Source organism: Lacerta agilis, chromosome 6 (genome assembly GCF_009819535.1).
Source record: "Lacerta agilis isolate rLacAgi1 chromosome 6, rLacAgi1.pri, whole genome shotgun sequence".
NCBI classification, from domain to species: domain Eukaryota; kingdom Metazoa; phylum Chordata; class Lepidosauria; order Squamata; family Lacertidae; genus Lacerta; species Lacerta agilis.
This window is the reverse complement of record NC_046317.1, coordinates 83,259,968-83,287,363: the sequence shown is the minus strand read 5'-3', so window position 1 is coordinate 83,287,363 and position 27,396 is coordinate 83,259,968. Positions and strand designations below refer to the sequence as shown.

Sequence of the window (27,396 nt, the reverse complement as noted above, 5' to 3'; positions counted from 1 at the left end):
GATCAATTTTAGGTGTTGAGACATTAGGGAGAGAGGAGGGGAAGGAAGTGGGTGGGAAGGCTGGGAGGGTGGGGTGGGGAGATGATGTTTCTATTTTCCTTAATATATGTAGGATTTGGTATCAGCATCGCTTGTTTTGGTTCTCTGTTGTTTGCTTGTGTTTCTTTGGCGGTGAGAGGTTGCGATACTTCCATATGTGGTGGGAGTGCCCCAAAATCCAAACATTCTGGACAACAACCATACAAGAAATAAGCAAAATAACCAAACAAGTGCTAGAAACCACCCCAGAACTGGCTCTACTAAACATCTTCCAAGACAATAATGCCCACTTACCACACAAGGAACTCATAATCCATCTACTTCCTATTCTTTTTTAAAGCATTCTTTCTAATGAATTTTGCAATGCTCAGAGATCTGATGGCTGCCTTGTGCAACCCAATAACCATGTTTAAGTTAAGCTGCTGTCCTCAGCAACATGGCATAAACATGGACCTTCAGTGACAGCCAGGGCTGGCAGAGGACAGACAGGTTGGTGGGGCAGCATCCCATTCTAATGGACCCACTCCCACTGTCTACCACACATGCTTAGAGCCAAAGGCAGCCTCCCCCCCCCCCAACATGGAAGCTGTAGTCTAAGATGTCTGGAGGACACCATCAGCCAACACACATGGTGGAAACTGTAGTCCAAAACATCAGAAGAACACCAAGTTGAGGGAAATTGGCATAGGGTAGCTTAAGCTTTCGTGTTACTTTTTCTGGACAAGAAAATGGGAAGCACAACGTTTTCCACAATGCAACGTCAAAATTTAAAAACATTGTATTTATTGCAAAATAAGAGAAAGAATCCATTTATACGAGTATAAAAATTCAGCAGAATGAATGCTGGCAAAAATCCCTTTATGAACGGCATATCTATAGTTCAATTGAAACTGGGAGGATTCCCAGCTGCTCATAGGGCAGCTTTAAAGGGATCACTTGCTGCAGATTTTGTCAAGAGTGGTGAACTTAGGCCCCAAAGTAGCCAAGAAATCCGGAGGTAGGCTGTGATCACCCACAACTGGTAGGGAGAGAAAGGATTCACTTTTCTCCAAAATTCCTTCTTCTGCATAAACATGAGGAGTGTAAGAGACCCCGTTGTCTTCTAGATCGGCGATGTGGATAAGTTTCTGAGGAGAGAAAGTGAGCAAAAAAGTGTTTAGATAGCTAAAAAAGAGCACCTTCCTGCCTCTATTACATGGATAAGAAATTTGTGGCCCTCTAGAGTAAGGGTGTGTCAGCAACCTTTTTCAGCCGTGGGCCGGTTCACCGTCCCTCAGACCATGTGGTGGGCTGGACTATATTTTGAAAAAAAAAGAATGAACGAATTCCTATGCCCCACAAATAACCCAGAGATGCATTTTAAATAAAAGCACACATTCTATTCATGTAAAAACACGCTGATTCCTGGGCCATTCGTGGGCCAGATTGAGAAGGCAATTATGCCGCATCCAGCCCACGGGCTTTAGGTTGCCTACCCTTACTCTAGAGTGACATTGCTGGATTACAACTCCCATCATTCCTGACCACTGGCCATGCTATAGCTGGGGCGGATGGGAACTGTAGTTGAAAACAGGCCTGGAGAACCAAAGGTTCCCCAACCCTGCTTAATGAAACAAATCTTTGTTATCTGCAGCACATTCAGGGAGAAGGACCCCGACTTACGAATTACTCGACATATGAATTTTTTGACTTACGAATGAAAAAAGTGCCTGCACGCCTACAATTTTTTTGACATCTGAAGGACATCCGTTGGAGGTTTTAGATGGGGTTTACTCGACTTATGAATTTTAGATGCGGTTTACTCGACTTACGAATTTTCCCGAATTTTTCGTTTCCAATGCATTCCTATGGGGAAATAGCTTTTTTCGACTTACGAATTTTTCGGCCTACGAATGTGCATTCGGAACGGATTAAATTCGTAAGTCGAGGTACCACTGTATCTTTTCAGGAGCTCCCTAGATTTATTTTCTACCCTCCCCAATTTAAAATAATTTGTTTGGGCTTCTGCATTAACGGAAGCAAATTTGAGCCATTATTGAAACCCATTCCACTGGAGGCATTTCATAGTTCTTGGAGAAGGGCAACTGATCAACCTCTTCCTGATTCTCACTTGATTTAAGATTTCATCCAGTGTTTCCAGCATCCAATCATGTGGTTTCTTCCAGTGCGTCTTGCTGCTTTGAGGGAGCAAGGTTGTCTGCTGAAGCAAAGAAAATGAAATTTATAGCAATCACTTAATTACAATCTTCAAATATAAGTGGAAGATATTAAATCTACAGATAGCAATTTCTTGTAATGTGACACATCTTGAGTTATTAGAGATAAAAAGCGGGGTGGGGTGGGGTGGATCCTGTTGTGATTTTTCTAACCTGATGCCAGCCAGGGATCATTTGGAAATATTCTGGGATGGTTGGGGGTGAGATTATACTTCCACCAGGATGGTCATTGTGCTCTGTCAGCTTTGCTTGGGTCATTCTATGGTCATCCTTTAAAAGAAAATAATAATAATAATAATAATAATAATAATAATAATAATAATAATAATAATAATAATAATAATAATAAAATGAAGCTTAGCTTATAAAAATACAATTGCAGTCCATGTATTTCCACGCATCTTGCTAAAACCACTCTCCTTAAAATTAGAATATTTGAAACACATTAGGAGATCAAACTGCAGAAAGCCTCGGGATAGTTCACTATGAAACATCCCTCGCTCTCTCAAGTCCTGCAGCAGTAAGAACACTAGCATGCAAACATATGGCAAACATGATTGCCACATAAAACACACATTGTCCCCTGGTGTGTGGACAGATGGAACAGAACAGGAGTGGAGAACCTTTTTTGCCCAGTGGGTCAGATTCTCATCTCCCCCAGCCCTTGTGAGCCAAGCACGGCAAGTGTGTGGAGCCGCCCAGTTTTTAATTGTGATATTTTAATTTATTTTAATATTTATTGGAAGCTGCCCAGAGTGGCTGGGGGGACCCAGCCAGATGGGCGGGGTACAAATATTATTATTATTATTATTATTATTATTATTACACCACAATTTTGTCAGGTGACCTTACCTGCAAGGGACTTTTAGAAGCCCATTTCAATTCAAAATCCCTGCCCCCAACTTTGCAGTGGCGGTCATAGAATATTGGTAATTTTCTGGGAGCAGATGAAAGTCACAATTGCTACAAACCTTTCTGCTGCTTGTAGCTATGACAAGTGCTCCTCTTTGCTGTAAGGGCTGTCCATCTTTGTGCTGCGTAATTTTTTACAATGTATTTTAATATGCTTCATGTGTTTTACTCTAGTTTGATAAATTTCCCTTTTATTGTCAGCCACCTTGAGCAACATTCCGAGCGATAAATTAACGAACAACGTATATAAAAAGGCATTCTTCTATATTCATTGCATGCAGCGCTGCTTATGTCCTTCGGCAATTCATTTTCTAAGGTGTTCTATAATTGGCCCTCCTTTGTAATGTCTTACTTTAAAACATTTAAGGTAATATTTTTGCTTCCTGTTTAGATGCATATTTTATATTTGATCTCCTGTAATGTTTTATTTTGGATCGCTTTGATGTTTTAATGTAGGTTCCTTCTTAAAAATATAGAGCAGTGTGAGGATAAAATGAATAGCAATTTTCTGCAAAAATATGGTGAAATTATGTAACTAATGTAATTTACATAATTAAATACATAAAACCCCTAAATTGCATTGTCATTAATTATTCCACCCCATTCATTTTAATGCAAAGGAAATGCAATGTAAAGTTGGGGACATAATAAAGAACGGCTGCCGCTGTTGCTGGGCTGCTGCTAATGCTGCTGCCCAGGACTTCTCTCCACTTGGCTTGGGGCAGGGCCTGGCTGGCTCCATAAAGGAGTGCTTCTGCTGCTGCTGCTGGGCAGAGAGGGCTCTGTTTTTGTTTCGTTTTGTTTTTAAATTGCTTTTATTTTTTTATCTATTACAGGTGGGTAGCCGTGTTGGTCTGCCATAGTCAAAACAAAATCGAAAATTCTTTCTAGTAGCACCTTAGAGACCAACTGAGTTTGTTCCTGGTATGAGCTTTCGTGTGCATGCACACTTCTTCAGATACACTGAAACAGAAGTCACCAGACCCTTATATATAGGTATATATATATATTCTTCAGATAGGTATCTGAAGAAGTGTGCATGCACACGAAAGCTCATACCAGGAACAAACTCAGTTGGTCTCTAAGGTGCTACTAGAAAGAATTTGATTTTTTTTTAATCTATGTCATTTTAAATTGTTCTAGTTACAGGTAGGTAGCCGTGTTGGTCTGCCGCAGTCGAAACAAAATTAATATATTCCTTCCAGTAGCACCTTAGAGACCAACTGAGTTTGTTCTTGGTATGAGCTTTCGTGTGCATGCACACTTCTTCAGATACACTGAAACAGAAGTCACCAGACCCTTATATATAGTGAGAGGGTAGGGAGAGGTATTACTCAGAAGGGTGGTGGGAATGGGTGATTGGCTGATGGGTGTGGAAAACCGGTTGACTGCTAACGACTGCAATTGGTCTTGCAGGAAAAAGCAAGGGGTGAGATGGCTATACATACACACACACACACACACACACACACACACATATATATATATATATATATATATATATATATATATATATATATATATATATATATATGGGTCTGGTGACTTCTGTTTCAGTGTATCTGAAGAAGTGTGCATGCACACGAAAGCTCATACCAAGAACAAACTTAGTTACTCTCTAAGGTGCTACTGGAAGGATTTTTAATTTTTTTATTTTAAATTGTGATTGATATTAATGCTGTATTCTTAATTTTAGATTTTATGAATTATGTGGAAATTGTTTTCCATTTGGTTGTGCACTTTCTGATGTGTTTTATTTATTGTTTATGACTTGTTATGTTGGTAATTACAGGTATGTAATTCTTGTTTTTAAGTTGCCTTCAGCATTCTTTTAACTATGGAAAGGCAGCATACAAATAAAATGATGATATGACGATAAATGACTGCAAATTGAAAGCAACAACAAAATCTAGCACCTGTGAACTACTGGATACCATCATTCATTTTACTCACAAGTGGAATTTGTTCATAGGGTACTTGACTGGATGTCCGTGAATGTGAGGTGCTCACTCCAGTCGGCCTCTAAGAAATAAAATGCCGAAACAAATGACTGGCCGCTGTCCAATGCTGCAGCTCTGCTGACATAACAAGACTTCCACATGTGCAATGGAGTCTCATTTCCCTCCTCCTCCTGTCTCCTCCACTCCACCCTCAAAATCAGCTCCAGGTGGTTGGAAACCTTCCAGAGTACAGGTAGATTTTTGAGGCATATGGGGGAAAAGAAAGGGAACAAAACTCCATTTGTGCCAGCAAAGCCCTGGCTGGTGCAGCATGGGATGCAAGCCAATATCAAGGCATTAAAAGCACTGGACAATAAAGAAACAAGCCTATACAAGGACAATTTGAAGGAGCTCGATCCCTACACATACAAGGTAGGTTTCAGCCCAGAGTGATTGCCTTGGACAACATCCTAGGCCATGTGATACCTACAGGCCTTTGACCTCCAGGTCAATCCCTGCCTCTGGTATTAATGGCCTGCTGAGCTGGTCTGAAGGGGGGAGACAATAGCTTTTGTATAGGATTCTTCCTATTCCTCTTGAGAGTCCCATGGACTGCAAAAAAGATCAAACTTATCCACCCTTAAAGAAATCAGCCCTGAGTGCTCACTGGAAGGGCAGATCCTGAAGTTGAGGCTCCAGTACTTTGGCCACCTCATGAGAAGAGAAGACTCCCTGGAAAAGACCCTGATGTTGGGAAAGATGGAGGGCAAAAGGAGAAGGGGACGACAGAGGATGAGACGGTTGGACAGTGTTCTCGAAGCTACTAACATGAGTTTGGCCAAACTGCGAGAGGCAGTGAAGGATAGGCGTGCCTGGCGTGCTCTGGTCCATGGGGTCACGAAGAGTAGGACACGACTGAACGACTGAACAAAGATTCTTCCACATGATCAGGAGGCCCTTCTTGATACAGACTCCCACTCACCTACACAAGTGCCTCTAAGAATAGCCTACAAGAGTAGAGACCTTTGCTGAATAAGCAGAGTTTGAGGGTCAGAGCAGTTATCTTTCAGCAAGGCAGAGAAGAAGAAGAAGAAGAAGAGTTTGGATTTGATATCCCGCTTTATCACTACCCGAAGGAGTCTCAAAGCTGCTAACAATCTCCTTTCCCTTCCTCCCCCACAACAAACACTCTGTGAGGTGAGTGGGGCTGAGAGACTTCAGAGAAGTGTGACTAGCCCAAGGTCACCCAGCAGCTGCATGTGGAGGAGTGGAGACGCGAACCCGGTTCCCCAGATAACGAGTCTGCCGCTCTTAACCACTACACCACACTGGCTCCCGTATAGCATTCCAGTTACTCCAATATGCAAACTATGCTAGAGATGGGTGGATCTGCAGTTAGTTTCTCAGTGTTTCTCATTTTTCCAATCTTAAATTCGGTTCTCCACATGACCACATCAATCTGCGAATTTTTTTCTGTAAAAGCCCTCGTGATGCAATTTCCCCATAGCAAACGTTTTGGTATGTCCTTTTCAGCAAGGTATGTATTTTTAAGCAAAATTGTGCCCTAGTATATGCATTTTTGTACCCATTACTTGGCCTAAGAACTGCATTGCAAAATTCAAAGAAGTGTGAATTTTGAAGGATGACTTCCTTACAGTTCATGTATTGTTGGGGAAAGTGTGAGTTAGGCAAGTTCGCCTTTAAAAGCAAACTGAAATCAATTTCTTTCCTAACACCCAACAGAAAGTTGAGAGAGGGAGGACAAACGAGAGCAACACCAGGCAAGGAAACTGGACTGTTCCCTTACAGGCCCCTTAAATATACATTCAATAAAGCTCAATGAGTTCTGTGGTTACCTTAATTGTTTGTGGTTTCTCTTTGGAAATTTGTGCATAGACTGCGGATGATTTAGCAGGATCTCCCATATCGGGTGTATCCTAAATGGGACATTAAGTCAAAATCAAATGCATTATTACACGTTGGTTGCGTGTGAAGCAGCTGTTCTGAATGGGCAGAGAGCAATACAAGAATCTAGCTGGAACTACGGAAATTGTGGGTGCCTGCCTGGAAAAGGTCGGCACAAATGTTCTCTGGGGATCTGCTGCCTGTTGAAGGAGTGCCTGCTTGCCTACATGTCCTGCTTGTATATATGCAAAGAAAGCAGATGTTACAAAGGCACTCCAAGTCTCCACTGGTCTCTGGTCCCAAAGAATCAAAGACTACCATCTTATACAACTCAATAGAAATAAATTCCATTCGGCTTAATGAATCCCACATGTGTATGATGATTGTACAGTAAACCCAATAGCACTGCCCCTGGAACATCATACAGAGACAGTACAAGGTGGGCAGACAGAGGCACAAGACAGCAGAGCCCCTACATCTTTAATATCTGAATTGAAAGCTACTGTTGCAGAAGCTCCCTCTTCTGTACAACTGCAAGAGCCCTGTGCTGTTTCCCATCTAACCACACAACGGATAGCGGTATTATTTACCACCTGAGACAAAGCTTGTTGGCTCTCCTCATTGTAGTGGATCAGAGTCTGGTTGCCTTCTTCGTACGGGATGAAGGGAGGGCCTTTCTTCGATTCTGGTGTTGAGGAACACCAAAGGAGGAGAGCTATGCCCACTGCGTAACAAGGAAAAGAAAAACAAAGGGTGAGCTTTGACACTTGCTTGGATGAGTGGGAGGGAAAATCCATCCTAGGATCCCCTCCACCTCCTGCTTCATTTGTTGTACACCCTTTAGAGATAATATTTATATCTTAAGCATATAGAAATTGCCTGAATTAATTAATTCAGTAGGTCAAGGTAAAAGGTAAAGGACCCATGGACGGTTAAGTCCAGTCAAAGGCAACTATGGGGTGCAGCACTCATCTCAACAGCGTAGCTAGCCTCTCGGGTGCTGGGTGCGGCGCACGCATCCTGCAGCCGGGGGCAGGGTGAACCACCCATGGGGGTAGGGTGCACCCCATGGAGCCTCTCTGCTACCCCCCTTTGCTGTAGGGCAGCGGAGGGAGAGGCGGAGGGCAGGCACAGTCCCACACTGACGTTCAGGCAGCACGGAGCCTGCAGGGGCCCAAACCACCAAGTCACTCCCAGGAGAGACGTGTGGCTTGGGGATGCTGCAGGCCTCGCGGTAAGTGCCGGCCCCTGTGGTGTGGCGCCCAGTGCCAGCCTCATTTCTTTATGTTTGTTGACTGAACTAAAACATTTTGTGAGCCCAAATGTTTTAGTATTTTATAAAACTCATTTTTTTGTCATTTTGTCACACACACACCCCAGTGATGACACCCAGGGTGGTCTGCACCCCCTTCCTCTGCCACTGACTCATCTCACTTTTCAGGCCAAGGGAGCCAGCATTTGTCCACAGACAGCTTTCCAGCTCATGTGGCCAAGCATGACTAAACCACTTCTGGCACAATAGGACACTGTGACGGAAACCAGAGCAGTGCACGGAAACGCCGTTTACCTCTCCACCCCAGCAGTACCTATTTATCTACTTGCACTTCAATGTGCTTTCGAACTGCTAGGTTGGCAGAGGCTGGGACAGAGCAATGGGAGCTCAGCCCGTCATGGGGATTCGAACCACCAACTTTCTGATTGGCAAGCCCAAGAGGCTCAGTAGTTTAATCCCATGAAGAAGCAGCTCGTCCTACTAATCTAGGTGTTCATGCACTTCGAATTGAAATAGAGCACTAAAAATATCAACCACTGATACCCTGTTTACATTCTCTCTGTACGAGATCCAAGTACGTTATTTCTGCCAGTAAGCAAAAGGCAAATTTTACGACATCACTCACAAATCAGGAACAGGAACCCAGCCACGATTGCAGCGACTGCTCCTCCTCCTAGACCCACCGACATGGAACCCAGTCTCAGCTCCTGCTCACATGTGATCCCATCCCGGCAGGAACACACACCGACATGGAGGGTCTGTTCCGTAGAAAACCCCTGCCTGTCGAAAATGTGGAGCGGCACTGCGTAATTGCCAGGAGGGAGGCTTTTCAACATGAACAGCTCGACTGAGTCATCTAAAGTGGGTGGGGGAGGAGAGGGGGAGGGGGAGAATACTTGCATTATTCCTTTTTGCTAATTATAATAATACCATGCTGGTAATGAGACATTAGTGATGATACAGACAAGGATGAGCAGGCTGAACCCTTCCAAATATTAACAAGATTTAAATCATTTTCAGATTCTTAAGAATTGAATGGTTGCTTGCAAATCCTCTGGGCAATTCTTTGGTTAGCTGTCCAGGCTTCTTTGAAAACTTCAGAGGAAATGCTTCCTCTTATCATTTATAGGTAGTTTATTAACCTGTGGGGTCAGGAAAAGGCTGCACGCAACAGGCCAGAGCATGGAGGTGGAAATCCACATCTAACAGCACCTGCCATTCTATCAGGCTTGTAGTCGAGATGGACATGTCCTGCAGCCCCCATCAGCCCTGCTGAAAGGCCAGAAACTTTTGTCTCCTCCCCTACTTGAACTCTGTTTATAAAATGTCTCCTATAGCTTTATTAGTCTGAAGACTAATGTACAGAAAATCAAAATCATATACAAGACAAGACAAAACCCCATTTGCATTGAGTTTTCCTTCCTCTGAAATGAATGGGGTGGAATAATGTAATGACAATGCAATTTGCATAATTTAGTATATGAGATACTAGAGAGTTCTGCGTGCGAAGAGTACAGTGGTACTTTGGTTCTCAAACTTAATCCATTCCAGGAGTCCGTTCAACTCCCTATACCAGGGCATAGGCAAACTCCGGCCCTCCAGACGTTTGGGACTACAATTCCCATCATCCCTAGCTAACAGAACCAGTGGTCAGGGATGATGGGAACTGTAACCCAAAACATCTGGAGAGCCGGAGTTTGCCTATGCCTGCCCTAAACCATTCAAAAACCATGGCACAGCTTCTGATTGGCTGCAGGAGCTTCCTGCACTCAAGCGAAAGCTGTGTCAGGCGTTCGGCTTCTGAAAAACATTCACAAACCGAAACACACACTTCTGGGTTTGCGGCGTTCGGGAGCTGATTTTGTTGTAATTCCCATTCCACCTTAATAACAGACTGAGGATGGAAGCTTGTCACATGTCTGTATAGTGTTTCAGTGTGCTGCTGGGAACTTCCGTTCCTCAGTCTGTACTTTCTCTTTCGTTTTCCAAACATGGAGGTGACTGCACGTGTGCATTCTTTTGTCCTCGTGTTCGCCTAATAAATGCTTGTATATAATGCTCATGCCAGCCTCTGTGGTGCATCTTCTGCTGCTGAATGGATAGAAAAGAGTGCCTGGCTTTCTGAAGCTAGGTCTCTGGTTTCTGCTGCTGTTCCAGGGCTTACAACAGATTTGGTCAACAGCTAAGCCATTCGAGAACCAAGGTACCACTGTGCAGGGCAGAACATGGAAAATCCCTACGTCACAGTAGGAGGGTAGCTTACCAAAGTTCTGTCCCAGTTTCCAAGAGTCTTGCCCATTCCCATTGGTCTCCACTAGCTGGAATGTAAAGGGCTCTGCATAGGGATCAGAGTCTTTGTCTTCTGCTTTTACAAGGAATGGGCCTTTTTCTTTTCCCTTGCAGACCACCAGCAAAGGTGTAACTAACATGGGAGCGTTGTCATTGAGGTCAGACAGGTGAAGCTGGATAGTGCCTGTGCCAGTTAGTGGTGGAACACCTAAGGGGGGGAACAAATGAGCACAATGCTAAAAAAAAAAATAAGAGGAAATATTACAGAGCAGGAAGGAACACACACAATGAGAAACGGATTTCACCCACTGGCTTTCGGCATCTGACCTCCTCAGCAAACGCTCCCCACACTATATTTCTCTGTTGCAAATGTCAGGTCATCCACATCAAGCTGGACCTGTTTTGCAAACTCTCAAGGGAAGAAAGGATCGTCTAGGTCAAGAGTTCATACTGGGGCCCAAGAAACGGCTTTATGACTGAGAAGCATTTTTAAGACAGCTTCAACATATTTTTAGACATCACAGGATAATTCTGTTGCTTTTCATTTTCTGCCCGGAAATATTCAAAGCTGAGTGTTAAGTGCTAAACCGGAGCTGCCTCGGGACACTTTGCATCTTGCACCATTATTGTTTGAGAAACAACTTACCGTCATCAATGGCATGAATCACAATGGTGTATACGCTGTTGTTCACGTGGGGAGATTCTCTATCTAGTGTTTTCACATTCGTCACGGTCCCCGAATGTTCGTCAACAGTCACCCAGCCACCTGGGTCAGAAGCTACTTTGTACCTTAAAGAGGAAATCAAATGTTTTATTTTTAAATGAGCGATGAAGGCTCCAGAGTAGCTATCATGCAGGGTTTGCTTTCCAACCCTCCAAAGGACTGGAAATCAAGGGTATACTTAGTGCTGTGCTGAACATTTCCTTCCACTTCCTTTTCCAACCATTCTCCAACAGTGAAAAGAAAAAGAAACTGCACCCATAAAAAAGTCAGGTGGAAGGAACAGTTTCTGTAAAATTCTCATCGGGGAGTGGAAGGCTTTTGTTGCATTCGCATTACTTCCAAAATGCCTCCAGGGTTTTGTGAGTAGGGGTGTCAGGGAACTCGGCCTGAAGCAGGAGCAAAAATTGCTGCCACTCATGTATTTGTCCCAGGTTCAGCACAGAACTCAATCTGGCAAATATAGTGGATATTTGCTCACATAATTCTTGGGGTCTTTATTTAATCTTACAACCAATACGTAATTTTTGGTTGGTTGGTTTGTTTTTTGGCATGGTTTTGACATTTCCTTTACATTGAAATGTATGGCGCGAAAATGTTACTAATCATGTTAAATTTGTGAAGTACGCAAGTCCCCATTTTGTATTTCTATGTTGTGAACTGCCCTATGATCTTTGGGAGACGGGCGGTATGCAAATTTAATAAATAAATAATAGGGCAGAAATAATTGTGTAAACTATGTTAAATAGCAGACAGCAAGATGAATAGCATAGTATTAAGTGAAAAACAAACAGCTGTGGAGAGAAAATGCATCCATTCTCCAGTAGTCTGCATTGTGCAGCCTTCCTGGGTGCTATGCCTCCTAAAATCCCCATGGTTTCCTCAGCTGGGCTTTCCTGTAAGAGATGGAAGGCATGGGAGGCTGTCTGCCATGCACCAGACAGCAGTTTGTCATTTTCTTAAAAAGAAAACTTCTTTTAAAAGTAAAAACACTGCAATTGCTACGGAAACAAAAATCAGGGTGTGCACCAATCTCAGTCACATGGCAACCATTCTCCCCCAGTATCTCCCACTTCTATGATACCCTAGGGGAAGACATCCTGATGCCGATGCTCCCATGTTGTAACTCCTCCCAAGAGATCTTTTTCAGATCAGGAAACATAGGCAGCCAGGTAAGTACACTGCTCTGCAAAGATACTTTTAATTTGGGCGCACGGTAACCACATACACACTACCCACGGTCACCTTGCAACAATAACGCAAGGTCCAAATTAATTTATTATTAGTGTTGATGACATTTTTAAAGTGCTCCACGAATGAAGCAGGAAAACAGAAGTGAATTTCACAGGGGAATGAAACGTGAAAAATCGGAAGAAAGGTTTTGACACAGCACTCAAACAGGTAGTCTACTCATGCTTAAAGGAAGAAGAAGAGGAGTATGGATTTGATATCCCGCTTTATCACTACCCTAGGGAGTCTCAAAGCGGCTAACATTCTCCTTTCCCTTCCTCCCCCACAACACACACTCTGTGAGGTGAGTGAGGCTGAGAGCCTCACTCTCAGCCTCACTCACCTCACAGAGCTTGCTTAGGGTTCCACTTCAGAAAGAGTGAGGAGGAATAGATTGAACAACCCAAGAGTACTCTGAGGTGAGTGAGACTGAGAGACTTCAGAGAAGTGTGACTAGCCCAAGGTCACCCAGCAGCTGCATGTGGAGGAGCAGGGAAGCGAACCCGGTTCACCAGATTACGAGTCTACCGCTCTTAACCACTACACCACACTTGGCAAAATGGCGGTCATGGGACACTTGATTGGGCAAAGTGTAATGTTCAATGACTCCCTGTACTCTTGGGTTGTTGAATCTATTCCTCTACACTCTCTCTGAAGCGGAACACTAAGCAAGCTCCTTTGGAAGGCCCATTCATTTGGGACATGCGTACAAGAATGACCAGCAGTTCTTTCCCCACCTTATGATGTGTGGTGTTGTGTCTGGATCCTTGGCTGTGTAATGTGCAATCGTGTTCCCAGGGATCATCCCTTCCTCTTTCCAAAGAACAAGAACAGGAGGATGGAACTGAGGAGCGTCGTTCTCATCAATGATATTTATGTTGACATATGCTTCTTGGTTGCTTGGAGAACTCCGCACCTGGCCACCTTCACAGAAGAAGAGGGGCTCTTCATTTTCCACAGAAATCACGAGTCTCCGCTTGTTGTGTTTGTCATAAACTAAAGGCTGAAAAGAAAAGACACAGAGCAACCACAAAATCACAATCTCCCATTAGTAAATTCTGACTAGGTATACACAAGAACCAGTAAAGGAGGGGAGGTTGTAAATGATGACGTGCTGCTACCCAAATCTTGATAAAAGTTCTATGCTTGGAACAATTCTTCAAATCCTATCAATAGCTTTGTCCATCTACATTACCTTTGTGATGCTTAAAACCCCTTCATTGGTATCAGGATCCGTCTCAATGCTGAAGTTCTCTGTGTCATCTCCTCCCAGTATCTTATACTTGACTCTCCAAGCAGGTGTTTTGGGAGAATCTTTATCTTCCACCTGGAGGCGGAGGATGCCATGTTCTGTTTTGCCTTCTGGGATGTTCAGGTAATGCTTGGAAGACACAGATAGGGCATCTCAGTGAACAAAAGACAGCTCCAAACATTTTCTCCCATTTTATGTCACACTGCAATGTGACCAAGATACATAACCCAGGGTGGAGTGGACTGCTAAGGAGGTTCCTCTATAAGCACAAGGAAATCCTGCTTGCCTGGTGAAATGATTTCCCCTATCTTCCCACTGTGCGCTGTTTTGAGGCATAGGAAGAGGAGACGGGGGGAAACCCCCATTGCGGAAGTGGGACATGTTATGATGCGTTTCCATCCCCATCGTTCAGCTGTGTACATGCAGAGCTGTCAGCATTGACGGAAAATAGTGCCTTAAAGGGAGCCCTTAAAAGGGCAAACCTTCTGACTTCATAACTGGGACCTGGAAAACTCTCTCCCACCCTGACAATAGACCTCAAGCAAAATGTCCTTACAGTTCCTTTAGCAAGCAATGGTGCATTGTTGTTGGAATCTTCCACAGCAATATTAATTGTTGCTGTTGATGACAGCCGTGGATTTCCATTGTCTGTAGCTTTGACCAGAAGTCTGAAAGCCGAAGTCGCCTTGAAAACATTAAAATATGAAAACACCGTCACTCTCTATATGTCTGAGATGATATTTGTGTGAATTCAATAATTATTCAAAGCCATGCAAACTTTCTAAAGAGGAAAGATGCATTTGCAAAACTTAAGGCTCGTGGTCTGACTCACCAAGTTAGAATCCAGCTTTCCTGAAATGGCCACACTTAGCCACCAGAAACTTTGGATTCTGCTGCTATGATGCCTATTAACTTTATTCTTTTTCTTTTTTTGCCATGCATGCTGTGTGGCCACAACTGACACCACCTATAAATATGAGTTTTGAGGTCCATGGCCTTGGGTAAATTCAAGTGTTTTTGCTCCGTGGTGTAATTTGCACAGGACCGTAATTCTGTATAAATATGGCATTTAGGCCCTATGGTGATGGAGGTGTTCCCCATCCCTCATCTCATTCTCTCAGCACCAGTGATGTGGGACAAAGCAGTAACAGATGGTATGTTAAGAAATTAGCACTTACCTGACCTCCCAACTGTTGAGTCACTGCTGTTTACTGGGAAGGGCAGAGCTATGGGGAACCCCACACAACAGGAGACTGCTGGTGCATTTGCACCATGCTGACCTCCCCAGCGCCTCCATTTTTCCTCCCAATAAGCAGCAACTCAGCATCAGGTGGTCAGGTAAGCTCCGCTGCACCACCACCACCCATCTGCTTGTGGAGGAAGGTGAAGGCAAAAGGTCACTCAGTGACTCATTGCTAAGTAGATCAGGCTGAGCCTGTTCTCCCTGACCCGACACCAGCATTATATACACATTGATGGCCCATTTGTTTACCTTGCATTTGTTTGCCTTGCATGGGATATTTTTTGCAAAGATTGGGCTGCTGAAAGGCAATTTGTAGAGGAAATACTAGGGCAGTGGATTTAAAGAGTGACATACTGAAGGCACAATGATTTTCAGGTGTGTATACATGCCCAAAAGGGTGGGGGGGGCAGAGCTTAAGAAGACAGGCTTTATTTACAAGTTCTATACCTGATAATCTGAACATCCCTTGACACGGATCAGGCCACTTGAAGGATCAATGGTGAAGACAGGTTCTTTTGTACGAGGCGTCTGCAAAACCAGAGAATGCTCCACTAGAGAATTCGGAGTGCCTTCTTCATCCTTGTCATAGGCCGTGGCATTGAACACTGGTTCATCTATGATTGGGAAGGTGTAGCATTTATAGCATGGAATTAACAAGGATATATAGTGTGTCTTTACTATACAGTCGTACCTCGGAAGTCGAACGCCTTGCGACTCGAACGTTTTGGCTCCCAAAAGCCGCAAACCTGGAAGTGAATGTTCCAGTTTGCGAACATTCCTTGGAACCCGAACGTCTGACGTGGGTTCCATGGCTTCTGATTGGCTGCAGGAGCTTCCTGCAGCCAATCGGAAGCCGCGTCTTGAATTCTGAATGTTTTGAAAGTCAAACAGACTTCCGGAACAGATTCTGTTCGACTTCCGAGATACAACTGTACTTCCATTCTTGGCACTTGTATAAGTTATCCAGAAGAGCCCACCTCTTGGCAATCTCCCCATATGGGCAAATTTGTTACCAAAGTCAGAGCAAAGCCAACAGCTTTTGCCACAGCCTGCTCAGTGCCTTCTCGTTTGCCTGCTGCAACCCCTAGCCGTGCCATAGATTTTAGGCTCCACCAATGCCAGCAATTGCATCCTGAGTAAAGGTGACTGGGAAGCAGAGAGCTGCAAAAGTGGAGTGGAGAAGAAAGGAAAGTCTTCCACTTCTGAGAAGAAAGGGGCAGAGGAGGTATTGAACAAAATTAGACGGTAGGACAAATGGTGTGATGATGATGATAAATGAGATGGATAGATAGATAGAAGATAAGAAAGAAGAAAGCTGCTATAGGAGGAGAAAGTGAATGTAAAAGGACAGAGAATAAGGTATGAAAGGCAAATGGGAGAAGAAATTATAGGAGATGAGTAAAAATGTTCGAGGCACATGGGGTGGGGAAAAGAATATAAAATAAAAAAGGCTTCTTTACTTAGATCCTTTGGGTCAGCAAATTCTTCCTCAAATGGGAAGACCGAGTCAAAACAACTCCAGATCAAATTTCTGTACTTAGCTTAAGGAAAGCTGAGCCACAAAGAAAATGCTGCCCGTGCCAAAGAAGTTGGCAGTTTCCAAAGATGGATTAAATAGCAATAGAAAATGATATCAGTAATTGCCAGCTGATTATGCCAAAGTCTGTCTGCACTGGCTACCATTTTGTGACTGGCTCTGCCACTGCTCTATCATTTTGTGACGGGTTGGTGTCAGTAATCTGCAGCCATTTCAAGTAGGCCCTGGGAGTAGAAAGTTTGAGCAACCCTGTCCTTGACAAGGACCATGTACAGCAGGCATAGGCAAACTCAGCTCCCCAGATATTTTTGGCCTACAACTCCCATGATCCCTAGCTAGCAGGACCAGTGGTCAGGGATGATGGGAATTGTAGTGGCAAAACATCTGGAGGGGCGAGTTTGCCTATGCCTGATGTACAGCAAAGCTATCAGCAGTCTCCAAGATACTCACTTCTGTCGTGGTTTTCTTTCATTGTGATGTTAAATTCCTTTTTAGAAAACTCAGGTGCATTATCATTTATATCCTTAATTTTAACATTGAAGAGTAAAGATCTATCCACTATTTCGTTAGTCGTCCTATCCGCAACATCAAAACGTATCTGAACAGTGGGCAATCAGCAAGAAAATTAAATTAGCGACTGATCATGAGTTCTATATACTTCTGAAAAGAAAAAAGAAAAACTTAAAAGTAAAGTAAATACCGTGAAAGAAGGGTTTCTCTCTCGATCAATGGAACGGTGCACAGATACATGTCCATTCACATCATCCTCAATAGAAAACAGTCCAGGCTCTGGATATTCATCCACACCAGGTCCACTGATTAAATATTTCACATTTATATCATGCTTGTGTGATACATCATTAAAGAGCTACAAAGCAAAACAGGCTGTTGATTAAAGGTTAATCTTATCAGCAGAGTAATATTTCAATGGCAGGATTCTTCTACATTTTACTATTCTCATAATCCTAGGGACTCAGCTACATTAGTCAAGAAACACCTTTCTGAATGCATTATAAACATGCAACAGCACATGGCACCAGAGAGGAATAAAAAATTTCTAAGCGATTTTCCATAGCATTTTCTTCTTCTTTTGTTATAACAATTTAGTTTCTGACTTATTTATGGGGGGGTGTTTCCTGTGTGCAGATCCACCCCAATGTAGGTGTGTAGGTGTGTAGGTGTGTAGGTGTGTGTGTGTTGTGTGTGTTTTAAAGCCCTATATAATATTTATTTATTTATTATTATTATTATTATTATTATTATTATTATTATTATTATTATTATTATTATTATCACCAGCAGCAGCAGCAGCATGATTCTTAAGGAAAAGTTTGCCAGCCTTAATTCTTGTGCCATCTCACAGATGTCTCAGTGATGCCAATGCCATTGCAATGAAATTCTCAAGGCTTTTTTTAAAAAACAAACAAAAAAATTGCTCCATTACAACTCTGGATTTTCTAAAGCGTTTTTAAAAATTGCCTCCTAAGATATATTTTAAAGAAAGTGCCTGTGTGCGTGTTTGTGTGTTTTGTGGGGAGGAGTCAAAAATTTTGTCCCAGAAGATAAGCAAACATTGCCAGTGACACTTATGTTTAAAGAAGAAGATTATAAACATGCACAGGCTTGAAATTTCCAATTGTAGCTTCCTCCTGCATTAAGCGTCAATAGGGCCTGTCATCCATGTGACAAGCATGAAAGTGAAGACTTAAGAGACTTGCCAAACTAACTCTTCCTTGGCTTGGAGACTTCCTAGTAACTCCAACTGACATTCTTCTGGGGGGGGGGAGCAGATACTCTTGGCCATCTTTAAGGGATGAATCACCAGCCCCTGATCCAATTTCCATTTATTTAAAAGCAATTCTAAGGCACTCAGTATTTTAAAAACTGCAGCTCCTGCAGCACTGCCTGGGGGCTGGCAGGGGAAAGAAGCATGGGGGGGGTGAAGAGTCCAGGAGAGCTGTTATGCTTTTCTTCCACATTGTGACCTTGGCAGGAAAACTTAAACCTCTCTGCCTGGCCTAGGAGATGAGGGTCACTCCCTCCCCACCACTGTTGTTCAGTCGTTCAGTCATGTCCGACTCTTCGTGACCCCATGGACCAGAGCACACCAGGCATGCCTATCTTTCACTGCCTCCCGCAGTTTGGCCAAACTCATGCTAGTTGCTTCGAGAACACTGTCCAACCGTCTCATCCCCTTCTCCTTTTGCCCTCCATCTTTCCCAACATCAGGGACTTTTCCAGGGAGTCTTCTCTTCTCATGAGGTGGCCAAAGTATTGGAGCCTCAACTTCAGGATCTGCCCTTCCAGTGAGCACTCAGGGCTGATTTCTTTAAGGATGGATAAGTTTGATCTTTTTGGAGTCCATGGGACTCTCAAGAGTCTCCTCCAGCACCATAATTCAAAAGCATCAATTCTTCGGCGATCAGACTTCTTTACGGTCCAGCTCTCACTTCCATACATTACTACTGGGAAAACCATAGCTTTAACTATACGGACCTTTGTCGGCAAGGTGATGTCTTTGCTTTTTAAGATGCTGTCTAGGTTTTTCATTGCTTTTCTCCCAAGAAGCAGGCGTCTTTTAATTTCGTGACTGCTGTCACCATCTGCAGTGATCATGGAGCCCAAGAAACTAAAATCTCTCACTGCCTCCATTTCTTCCCCTTCTATTTGCCAGGAGGTGATGGGACCAGTGGCCATGATCTTAGTTTTTTTGATGTTGAGCTTCGGACCATATTTTGCACTCTCCTCTTTCACCCTCATTAAAAGGTTGATCTAATAATTTGGGAGGGGGTACTAGCCATCTTATCTACAAGGATCAGATGTGGGGAAACTGCCAAGCTGTGGGCATCCTCTGTGGGCATGTGGTATGCATCTGAGAGTGGCCAGATCTGCACCTTGCATGTAGCAGTCATGGCTTCCGCCTCACTGGGCTACAATTTCCTGAGCAGTTTAACAATCAATTCCTCTTCCCAATTTCCCTGGAAATTGTAACTCAGAGCACAGGAGTCTCCTAACAGCTTTCAGCGCCCTTAAACTACAGTTCCTGTGATCCTATGTGATCAGAATGCTTTAAATGTAGGAACAAAATTAAAAAAAAATCCTTCCAGTACCATCTTAGAGACCAACTAGTCATTGGTATCAGCTTTCGTGTGCATGCACACTTCTTCAGATACACTGAAACAAAAGTCACCAGACCCTTATATATAGTGAGAGGGTGGGGAGGGGTATTACTCAGAAGGGTGGTGGGAATGGGTGATTGGCTGATAGGTGTGGTAAACCTGTTGATGACTGTTAACAACTGCAATTGGTCTTATAGGAAAAAGCAAGGGGTGAGATGGCTAAAATTAGCTATATCATGTATAATGAGTTAAGAATCCAATGTCTCTGTTCAGACCAGGTCTCTCCATGGTTTTAAGTTTGGTAATAAGTTGCAACTCAGCAACTTCTCTTTCCAGTCTATTTCTGAAATTCTTTTGTAATAAGACAGTTACTTTGAGATTTTGTTTAGAATATCCTGGGAGATTGAAGTGTTCTCCTACTGGTTTCTCTGTCTTGTGATTTCTGATGTCAGATTTTTTGTTGTTGCTTAGTCATTTAGTCGTGTCCGACTCTCGTGACCCCATGGAGCAGAGCACGCCAGGCACTCCTGTCTTCCACTGCCTCTCGCAGTTTGGTCAGACTCATGTTGTTAGCTTTGAGAACACTGTCCAACCATCTCGTCCTCTGTCGTCCCCTTCTCCTTGTGCCCTCCATCTTTCCCAACATCAGGGCATTTTCCAGGGAGTCTTCTCATGAGGTGGCCAAAGTATTGGAACCTCAGCTTCAGGATCTGTCCTTCCAGTGAGCACTCAGGGCTGATTTCCTTAAGAATGAATAGGTTTGATCTTCTTGCAGTCCATGGGACTCTCAAGGGTCTCCTCCAGCACCATCCTCCTCCTGGAAGATATCAGATTTCTGTCCATGTAAATGTAAATATAAATGTAAATGTAGGGTGCACATGTGGCCAGAGAAGGTATCTATATCCACTCTAGACCATGCCCTCACCTGCATGTGGCCCCCAAAGGGTTTACAAAGGGCAAATATGGCCCTCAGGCAGAAGACACTCCCAACATGCACACACTTTAAGGTGCACACACAATATTCTTGGCTATTCTTCCAGCAACACATGAGCAAATGTATCATGGCACAAGCTGTTGAAGGCTTGACTCAGATGAAAATTGCCCTTGGGGAACACAGGCAGAAACACAAAATACTAGACTATAAATATGCAGGGCTTTCCAACACGTTACACATTGGCTTTTACCTCTCCGACACGTTTGGGGAACGGCCCTTTGTCTTCCTCCTCTAGTTCTAGGGTGGTAATAACCCATCTCCTTTTGGTGCGACGCAATGGACGAAGACTGTCGAGCAGCTTCAGATCCTGGGAGTGAAAAGCGTGCATTCTGTTACAGCCACCTATGCGCAGGTGCCTCTTTTTCAAAAGAAACATTAAAATACAGGGAGTTCAAAATAATGTTCCAAATATATCCTTCGGCCCCACACTGATAAGTTCAGTAACAGAAGATAAGCTTCCGCCTTTGTTCATTGACCTGCGGTGGGACTTTCATACACATGCCATAACTAGATGAGTATGTACGTACATAACTTCTTAAGGATTCAGAATCTAAAATCTGTCCAGCCTCATCAAAATATAGACCCAGATTCAATTATCCTCCCCCATCAACAGACACACAAGCCAATGTAAAAGAGAGAGAGAGAGAGAGAGAGAGAGAGAGAGAGAGATTTGCAGATAATGTCTATCTGGTTTTTAAAGTAATGTTATCTTCTGGAGAACTTAACCGAGTCCCCACCTGGCTGCTTCTCTTGTGGATGGTCTTCCTTAGACTGCAGTCATCTCCCAGGGCATGGTAGAAGCTGTTGATGGCAAGAACCTTATGGATGGAGAAAAGGGCAAGAGTAAGGAGGATGCTGCCTTGGCAAAGTCATGCTACCCACAGTATCACACCCTGAAAAGCCAGTCAGCTTTGACATCTGTAATGTATGCATTTTTCATTTAAATATCTGGCTTTGTTATGAATGTGATGCTTTCACTGGGTGATTGAGGCTGTTGTGGCCACAGAGGCTTCAAAATTCAAGGGTGCTTATAATGCTATAATGCTGCATAATCTCTTTCCACACCCCAGCAGTGTCTTCCCATGTTCCTCAACAAGGCAATAAATGCCAACAAGCACCAACCTATTTTATTCCCCCCAGCCCTGAACATTTATGCCAAATGTTGCCCTTCCGTTCACCTGAAAAACTGAACAAAAAACAAGTCAACTCTGTAGAGGTCACCAGCTTTTCCTGCTCTGTGTCATCTGCCTTGATGCAACAAACTTACTCAGAACTGTAGCTGTTTTCCTAAGGATTATACCCAACTATAACGTAACTGTCATTTGCAATCAACTGTATCTGGCCAAGCACAAAAACGTTGCTGAACCTGTTATATCATGGTTGATCTCCAAGATGACTGTGTCAAATCTACTCAAGAGTTAATTACTCAATAAGGCTTCCTCTGGGACTTCCTCTATGACTTCCCTGTTTAAGGACTGCCCAGAGAATGCATTTAATATAGAACAGCCTTCGCTGACCTGGTGCCCTCCAGTTGTTTTGGAATACAACTCCCATCAAGGCCATGCCTGATGGGAATTGTAGTCCAAGAACTTCTGAAGGGCACCAGATTGCAAAAGGTTAGTAAGGAATGCAAGCACAAAGCAACTAACTGGGGGCCATGCATCAGATTATATCTTACCTGTGCTTAAGGAGCTGGAGTGTTTCTGAGTGCCAGAATTTACTTTTAAAGCCCTACACAGCTTGGGACCTGAAGAAATGTCTAATTCCACACCAACTTTCCTGGGCACTGAGACAGTATTCAGAGCTGCAGCTGCTTGTCTTTCCCTGCTATTTGAGATGAGTCACGTGGCCAACAGGGAGAAGACCTGCTCTTTTGTGAAACCCCACTTACAGAAGTCTCACCCCAGATAGGTTCACTTGCCACCTATGTCACAGAATAATCCTATACATGGTATCCAGAAGTAAACCCTACTGAATTTGATGGGTCTTACTTCCATGTAAGTGGGCATAGGATTGCCATCCTTAATCACTTTTCAGCACCATATGAAAACCTTTTTATTTCCCCAGACTTTTGCCACGTGCAGAATTTGAATCATGAATGTTTAGTACTGCTTTTACCCTGCACCGTTACGATTTAAAAAAAAAATCCTTCCAGTAGCACCTTACAGACCAACTAAGTTTGTTCTTGGTATGAGCTTTCGTGTGAACAGCAATATAAAAAGTATTATTCCTAGATATTGATGCATAAGAAAATTCAGTATCAACAAGGTTTATCCACCATCTGTAAGAATGGGCACAATTCAGACAATGGTAAGTACGCCTATGATTTCAGCAGGAATGTAAAGAGCTCAACTTTGGCTGGATCACAACCAGCACTTATAAGTAATGGAAATACTCAACTGACTCCTGAAGTCTAGACTCAATCAAATTTTGGTTTCATTAACCAACATCTGTAATTTTATCCCAATGTACCAGCAAATGTAGCAGTTGCAGACACAATTCAGGCTAAAAAAAAAAAAAACCACTTTTCTCTTGTTCAGATTCTACAATCCAAGGATGTTCCAACCCAGCCTTGCCCAACCAGGTAACCCTCCCAGATGTTTGTGCTGGCTACTGATACTGCAAGCTGTAGTCCTTAGAGAAGGCAATGCTAACTCAAGGCAGATGAGACAATATTTGAACAAACATATGCAAATACTATGATATACTAGTTCAGTGGTTCTTGGAAGACTGAGATGATCACTTCCCAAACAAACTGATAAGATAAGCAAAACACAGGTTATTTTCAGCTTAGAAAATGGTAGGCAGGGAGGTTTTTATACAGGTGTTCCTGGGAATGACTGAAATATACAAAAACTCCTTAATATCTTCAGTGATCAGACATCAGAAATGCAAAGTAATGCCTAGCATGGTAAATATATGCATGCTTCTTTCACCTAATGTTCCACACAGGACACACCAAACCATCATTTAGCACAATGTCTGAATGCAGCCAGTGACTTGCTTAAGGTCAGCTACCAAGTATGTGGCTAAGGAGGAATATAAACCCAACCATCTTTGGGAACTGTAGCCAAGGGGTATTTTCAATTTATCAATCCAAACATTATGAAAAAAACAAATCCTTGAAGTCATCTGCCTTCACATACCTACAGTACATGGCAGCTAGAATACAGAGTTCATTCAAACTGAAATAAAGTCAGAGTGATGAAAATGAAGAAAGAGTAAACTTGAAAGAACAACAGGAGGGAAGCATTTGCATGCAAGGATAAGTGTTCAAACCAAGTTCTAGCACGTCAAAGTGTAAGTAGATAAATAGGTAGCGCTCCAGCGGGAAGGTAAACGGCATTTCCATGCACTGCTCTGGTTTCGCCAGAAGCGGCTTAGTCATGCTGGCCACATGATCTGGAAAAACTGTCTGCGGACAAAACATCGGTTCCCTCGGCCAGTAAAGCGAGATGAGCGCCACAACCCCAGAGTTGTCCCCGACTGGACTTAACAGTCAGGGGTCCTTTACCTTTACCTTTTTTTAGTCCCACTGATGCCTGTATCATTTTCTTCCCTCAACCAAGAAAGAAGTTACAGGTAGGTAGCTGTGTTAGTCTGCCATAGTCAAAACAAAATAAAATAAAAAAAATTCCTTCCAGTAGCACCTTAGAGACCAACTAAGTTTGTTCTTGGTATGAGCTTTCGTGTGCATGCACACGAAAGTTCATACCAAGAACAAACTTAGTTGGTCTCTAAGGTACTACTGGAAGAAATTTTTTATTTTATTTTGTTTCAAGAAAGAAGATCAGCCTAGAAATTACGAAATAAAACGTGCTATTCACATTAACTGAGGCATATCACACTTCAGTTATAATAACTTTCTGTTGACTATTAGGGCATGTTCTGGAACAGTTCCTCAGTTTTCCTTTTTGCAGCAGGCATGCACTTAATCTCTTGCAATGAAAACAAAGCCCTCTGCTCAATAGCAATCCTTTTGCCACAAAAGCTTGGAGGGGCTGCTCAGTGCTGGAAACATGATCCAGAGATTGCATCAGTAAATTATGAGCAGGGTTTCAAGAGAACCCCAAACTACTAATCCTTAAGAAAATGGCTCCAGAAGTTAATGAGAGATTTACGTGTCTTCTGAGGTGGGGTGTTGGAGAATTCTTCTTAAAGTGGAATTTGGGACAAAATGAAGTTTCCTTCAGGTAGAATTATTTGTAAATAAAAACATAAAAGGTTGAAAGAGGTTGAAATCCACCTGGTTGACTATTCTAGCCAGTTCCCTTTGGGCTGCAAATAACTGTAGACAAAATGTCAGACTTGAGTCAGGCAGGAGTCCTATATTCGCATTTCTGCTCAGCTATGAAACAAACTTGTTGATTTCTCCTTGGAATGCTTGCTGTCTCCAACTTAGCCCAGCCTATCTTGAAGACTTGTTGTAAATTTAAGGGAACTATGCATGTAGTCCTGATCTCTCTGGAAGGAGTGTGGGGAAAACTAGTATCAGAACAGGAAGAAAAAATGGGCAGCCAGCTACATAAAAATGAAGGCAATTCATTAGGTTCTAGCAGCTTATGACTGAACTGTACCACAGACAGTGGGGGGAAATCCATTCTGATAAGACAGTGGAACATGTTGCCCTGCAAAGTTGTACACTCTCCTTCTCTCAAGACATTTTTAAAGGAATAGTTTATTTTACAGAATGTTGATGCTGTTGCGCCACTGAAACCTCAGGAATTTAAGTTTTCATAATGCCAAGCATTTGCCAAGCAAACAACAGCAAGACGGAGCACCAGAGTCCTGCGAGGATCTGTCCACTACCCCACAAAAGAATGCAGAATTGCTTTCAGCTTGTTGGCTACTTCACTTTCCAATACCTTAAAAGTTCTCGGTCCCAAAGAAGGGTCTGTTACTGTGCAATCCTGTGGACAGTAGCAAGCCCCATTGAGTTCAGGAGGACACATTCCCAAGCATGTGTGTCTAGATTCATTCATTTATTTATTGAATTTATATACTGCTCTATACCCGGGGGTCTCAGGGCAGGTCACAGAATAAGATCAAGATATAAAACCACACACACAAAAAAAAACAACCCAATAGCCCCCCCCCCACCCATCAGCATTGTTCTTGTTGTACCATTGAGACAATGTACTAAGCTTTAGTACTTGGGGCCGTGGGATGGTAAAATGTGCACAAGGCAAAAATATTTGACTTTTATCTAGATTTATAGTTTTAGGAAGCAGCCGCTATGTTTTAGACTCACTTGGTATCTTTCCAATTCAACTCGTGTTTTGGAACAATTTAGATGTCTTTTAAAAAGGGATTTATTTATTTTCCATTCATTTAACAAGGGGAGAGAACAGGTTCAAAACACTAGAAGGATATTGGAAGAATTTTGTCTTCACATGAGAGGAATACTGACTGTTTAGGAAACTATCAGACCTGGAGAGAACTTGAATAGCATTTATCCAAAGGGGGGGAAAACAACTGATGATATTAACCAGTTAAACCAAGCTTACTGGGAAATGATATATAATGAATTGAAAAAGATTTTTAAAATAACGTTTGCAAAAAAAAAAAACCCAAAAACATTCCTTTTGGGAATTATAGGGATAGAACTACCCAAACTGTATAGAAATGTATTCATGTATGCAACTACAGTGGCAAGAATGTTACTTGCTCAAAAATGGAAAGGAAAAAGTAGTCCCAGCAAAAGAAGAATGGATACAAAAACTTATGGACTATGCAGAAATGGCGAAACCTGCTGGAAAAATAAGAAATCAAGGTAACAAACTTTTTATAAAAGAATGGAAATAATTAGTTGAATATTTACAAACAAACTAAACAGATAAGAACATTGGCAGGATTATTGTAATAACCTGCTGTTTAATAAGAGTATATATTTAAAACAGATAAATAAACGAGCAAATTAAGTTAATTTGGATATGCCATGGGGACCAACAGCAGTCCAAATGAGCTTAAAAGCACTAGAAAAAGCCTGGGGAAATAAAATTGTAGGCCTATATACGTTTGTATGCATGTGGCTTTCACCTGACCCAGAGGAGAAAAATGCACAGAGCGCGTCCGGGAGTTCAGTACCGCGCGCGCCCCGACGCATCAGGGAGAATGATTATTTTTAAGAAGCAGGTGATGCTACCTGGCGGTTTCCAAGGAGACGGGGATCTTTGAATCCCAGGACGCTGCTGCATGATCTCTTCCTTGGGCTGCACAAGGCAAAGCGTGGAGCCTCCGGAGGCCCCTACTCGATCTCCCCTTCGCCAGCCAAACCCCCCACCACCCATGATGACCCCTCTCCATCCCTACCGTCAGGAGGAAAAGCGCAGCGCCGGAGAAAAAGGCGCGTCTCAGCGGCATTGTCGCGGCGCTCGTGGCTGGGGAGGCGACGCTGCCGCTCCTCGCAAAGGGGGCGATCCTCTCTGGGCTTCTCTACACCCTCCTGTTGGCCGCAGGAAGGTGCGCCTCTCGAGCCCCGAAATGCTGCAGCAGCAGCCCGAGAGAACTTCCTATGGAGAGAAGTGTGTGGACAAAGAACTCTCAAGGTCTTCGACCAGGAATTCCCCAAACCGGCGGAGGGAGAGAATATATGCCTTTCACAGGTATTGTTGATCTTGGCTGGCCCCACCTCCTCCAGGCTCATTTGAACACCAGCTACACCCACTTAAAGAAGAAGAAGAAGAAAAGACTTGAATATTTATCTTCCGGGCACTTTTTTCAATC

General features: G+C 43.2%; 1 protein-coding gene across 1 annotated transcript; it reads right to left on the bottom strand.

Moving 5' to 3' along the window:
• Positions 1-801: 801 nt before the first annotated feature.
• CDH26 (cadherin 26) lies at positions 802-27,107 on the bottom strand. The gene is made up of 19 exons (XM_033153664.1): positions 26,983-27,107; positions 21,408-21,488; positions 20,861-20,977; positions 17,258-17,425; positions 17,008-17,155; positions 15,468-15,634; positions 14,334-14,462; positions 13,721-13,906; positions 13,263-13,528; positions 11,221-11,363; positions 10,549-10,782; positions 8,911-9,141; positions 7,606-7,736; positions 6,964-7,044; positions 5,129-5,189; positions 4,315-4,322; positions 2,409-2,525; positions 2,150-2,239; positions 802-1,166 (listed from the first exon to the last, which is right to left on the bottom strand). Exons 1-19 carry the CDS (start codon positions 27,031-27,033, stop codon positions 972-974), a joined length of 2,604 nt encoding a protein of 867 aa, XP_033009555.1. The 5' UTR covers positions 27,034-27,107; the 3' UTR covers positions 802-971.
• Between the last annotated feature and the right edge of the window lie 289 nt (positions 27,108-27,396).

Coding starts and splice junctions, on each gene's coding strand:
- CDH26 (XM_033153664.1), bottom strand. CDS start 27,033: ATGCCGCTGAGACGCGCCTTTTTCTCCGGCGCTGCGCTTTTCCTCCTG. Junction 20,978..21,407: donor TCCACAAGAGAAGCAGCCAG/GTGGGGACTCGG, acceptor TTTCACTCCCAG/GATCTGAAGCTGCTCGACAG. Junction 10,783..11,220: donor GATTCATGCCATTGATGACG/GTAAGTTGTTTC, acceptor TCCCCCCCTTAG/GTGTTCCACCACTAACTGGC.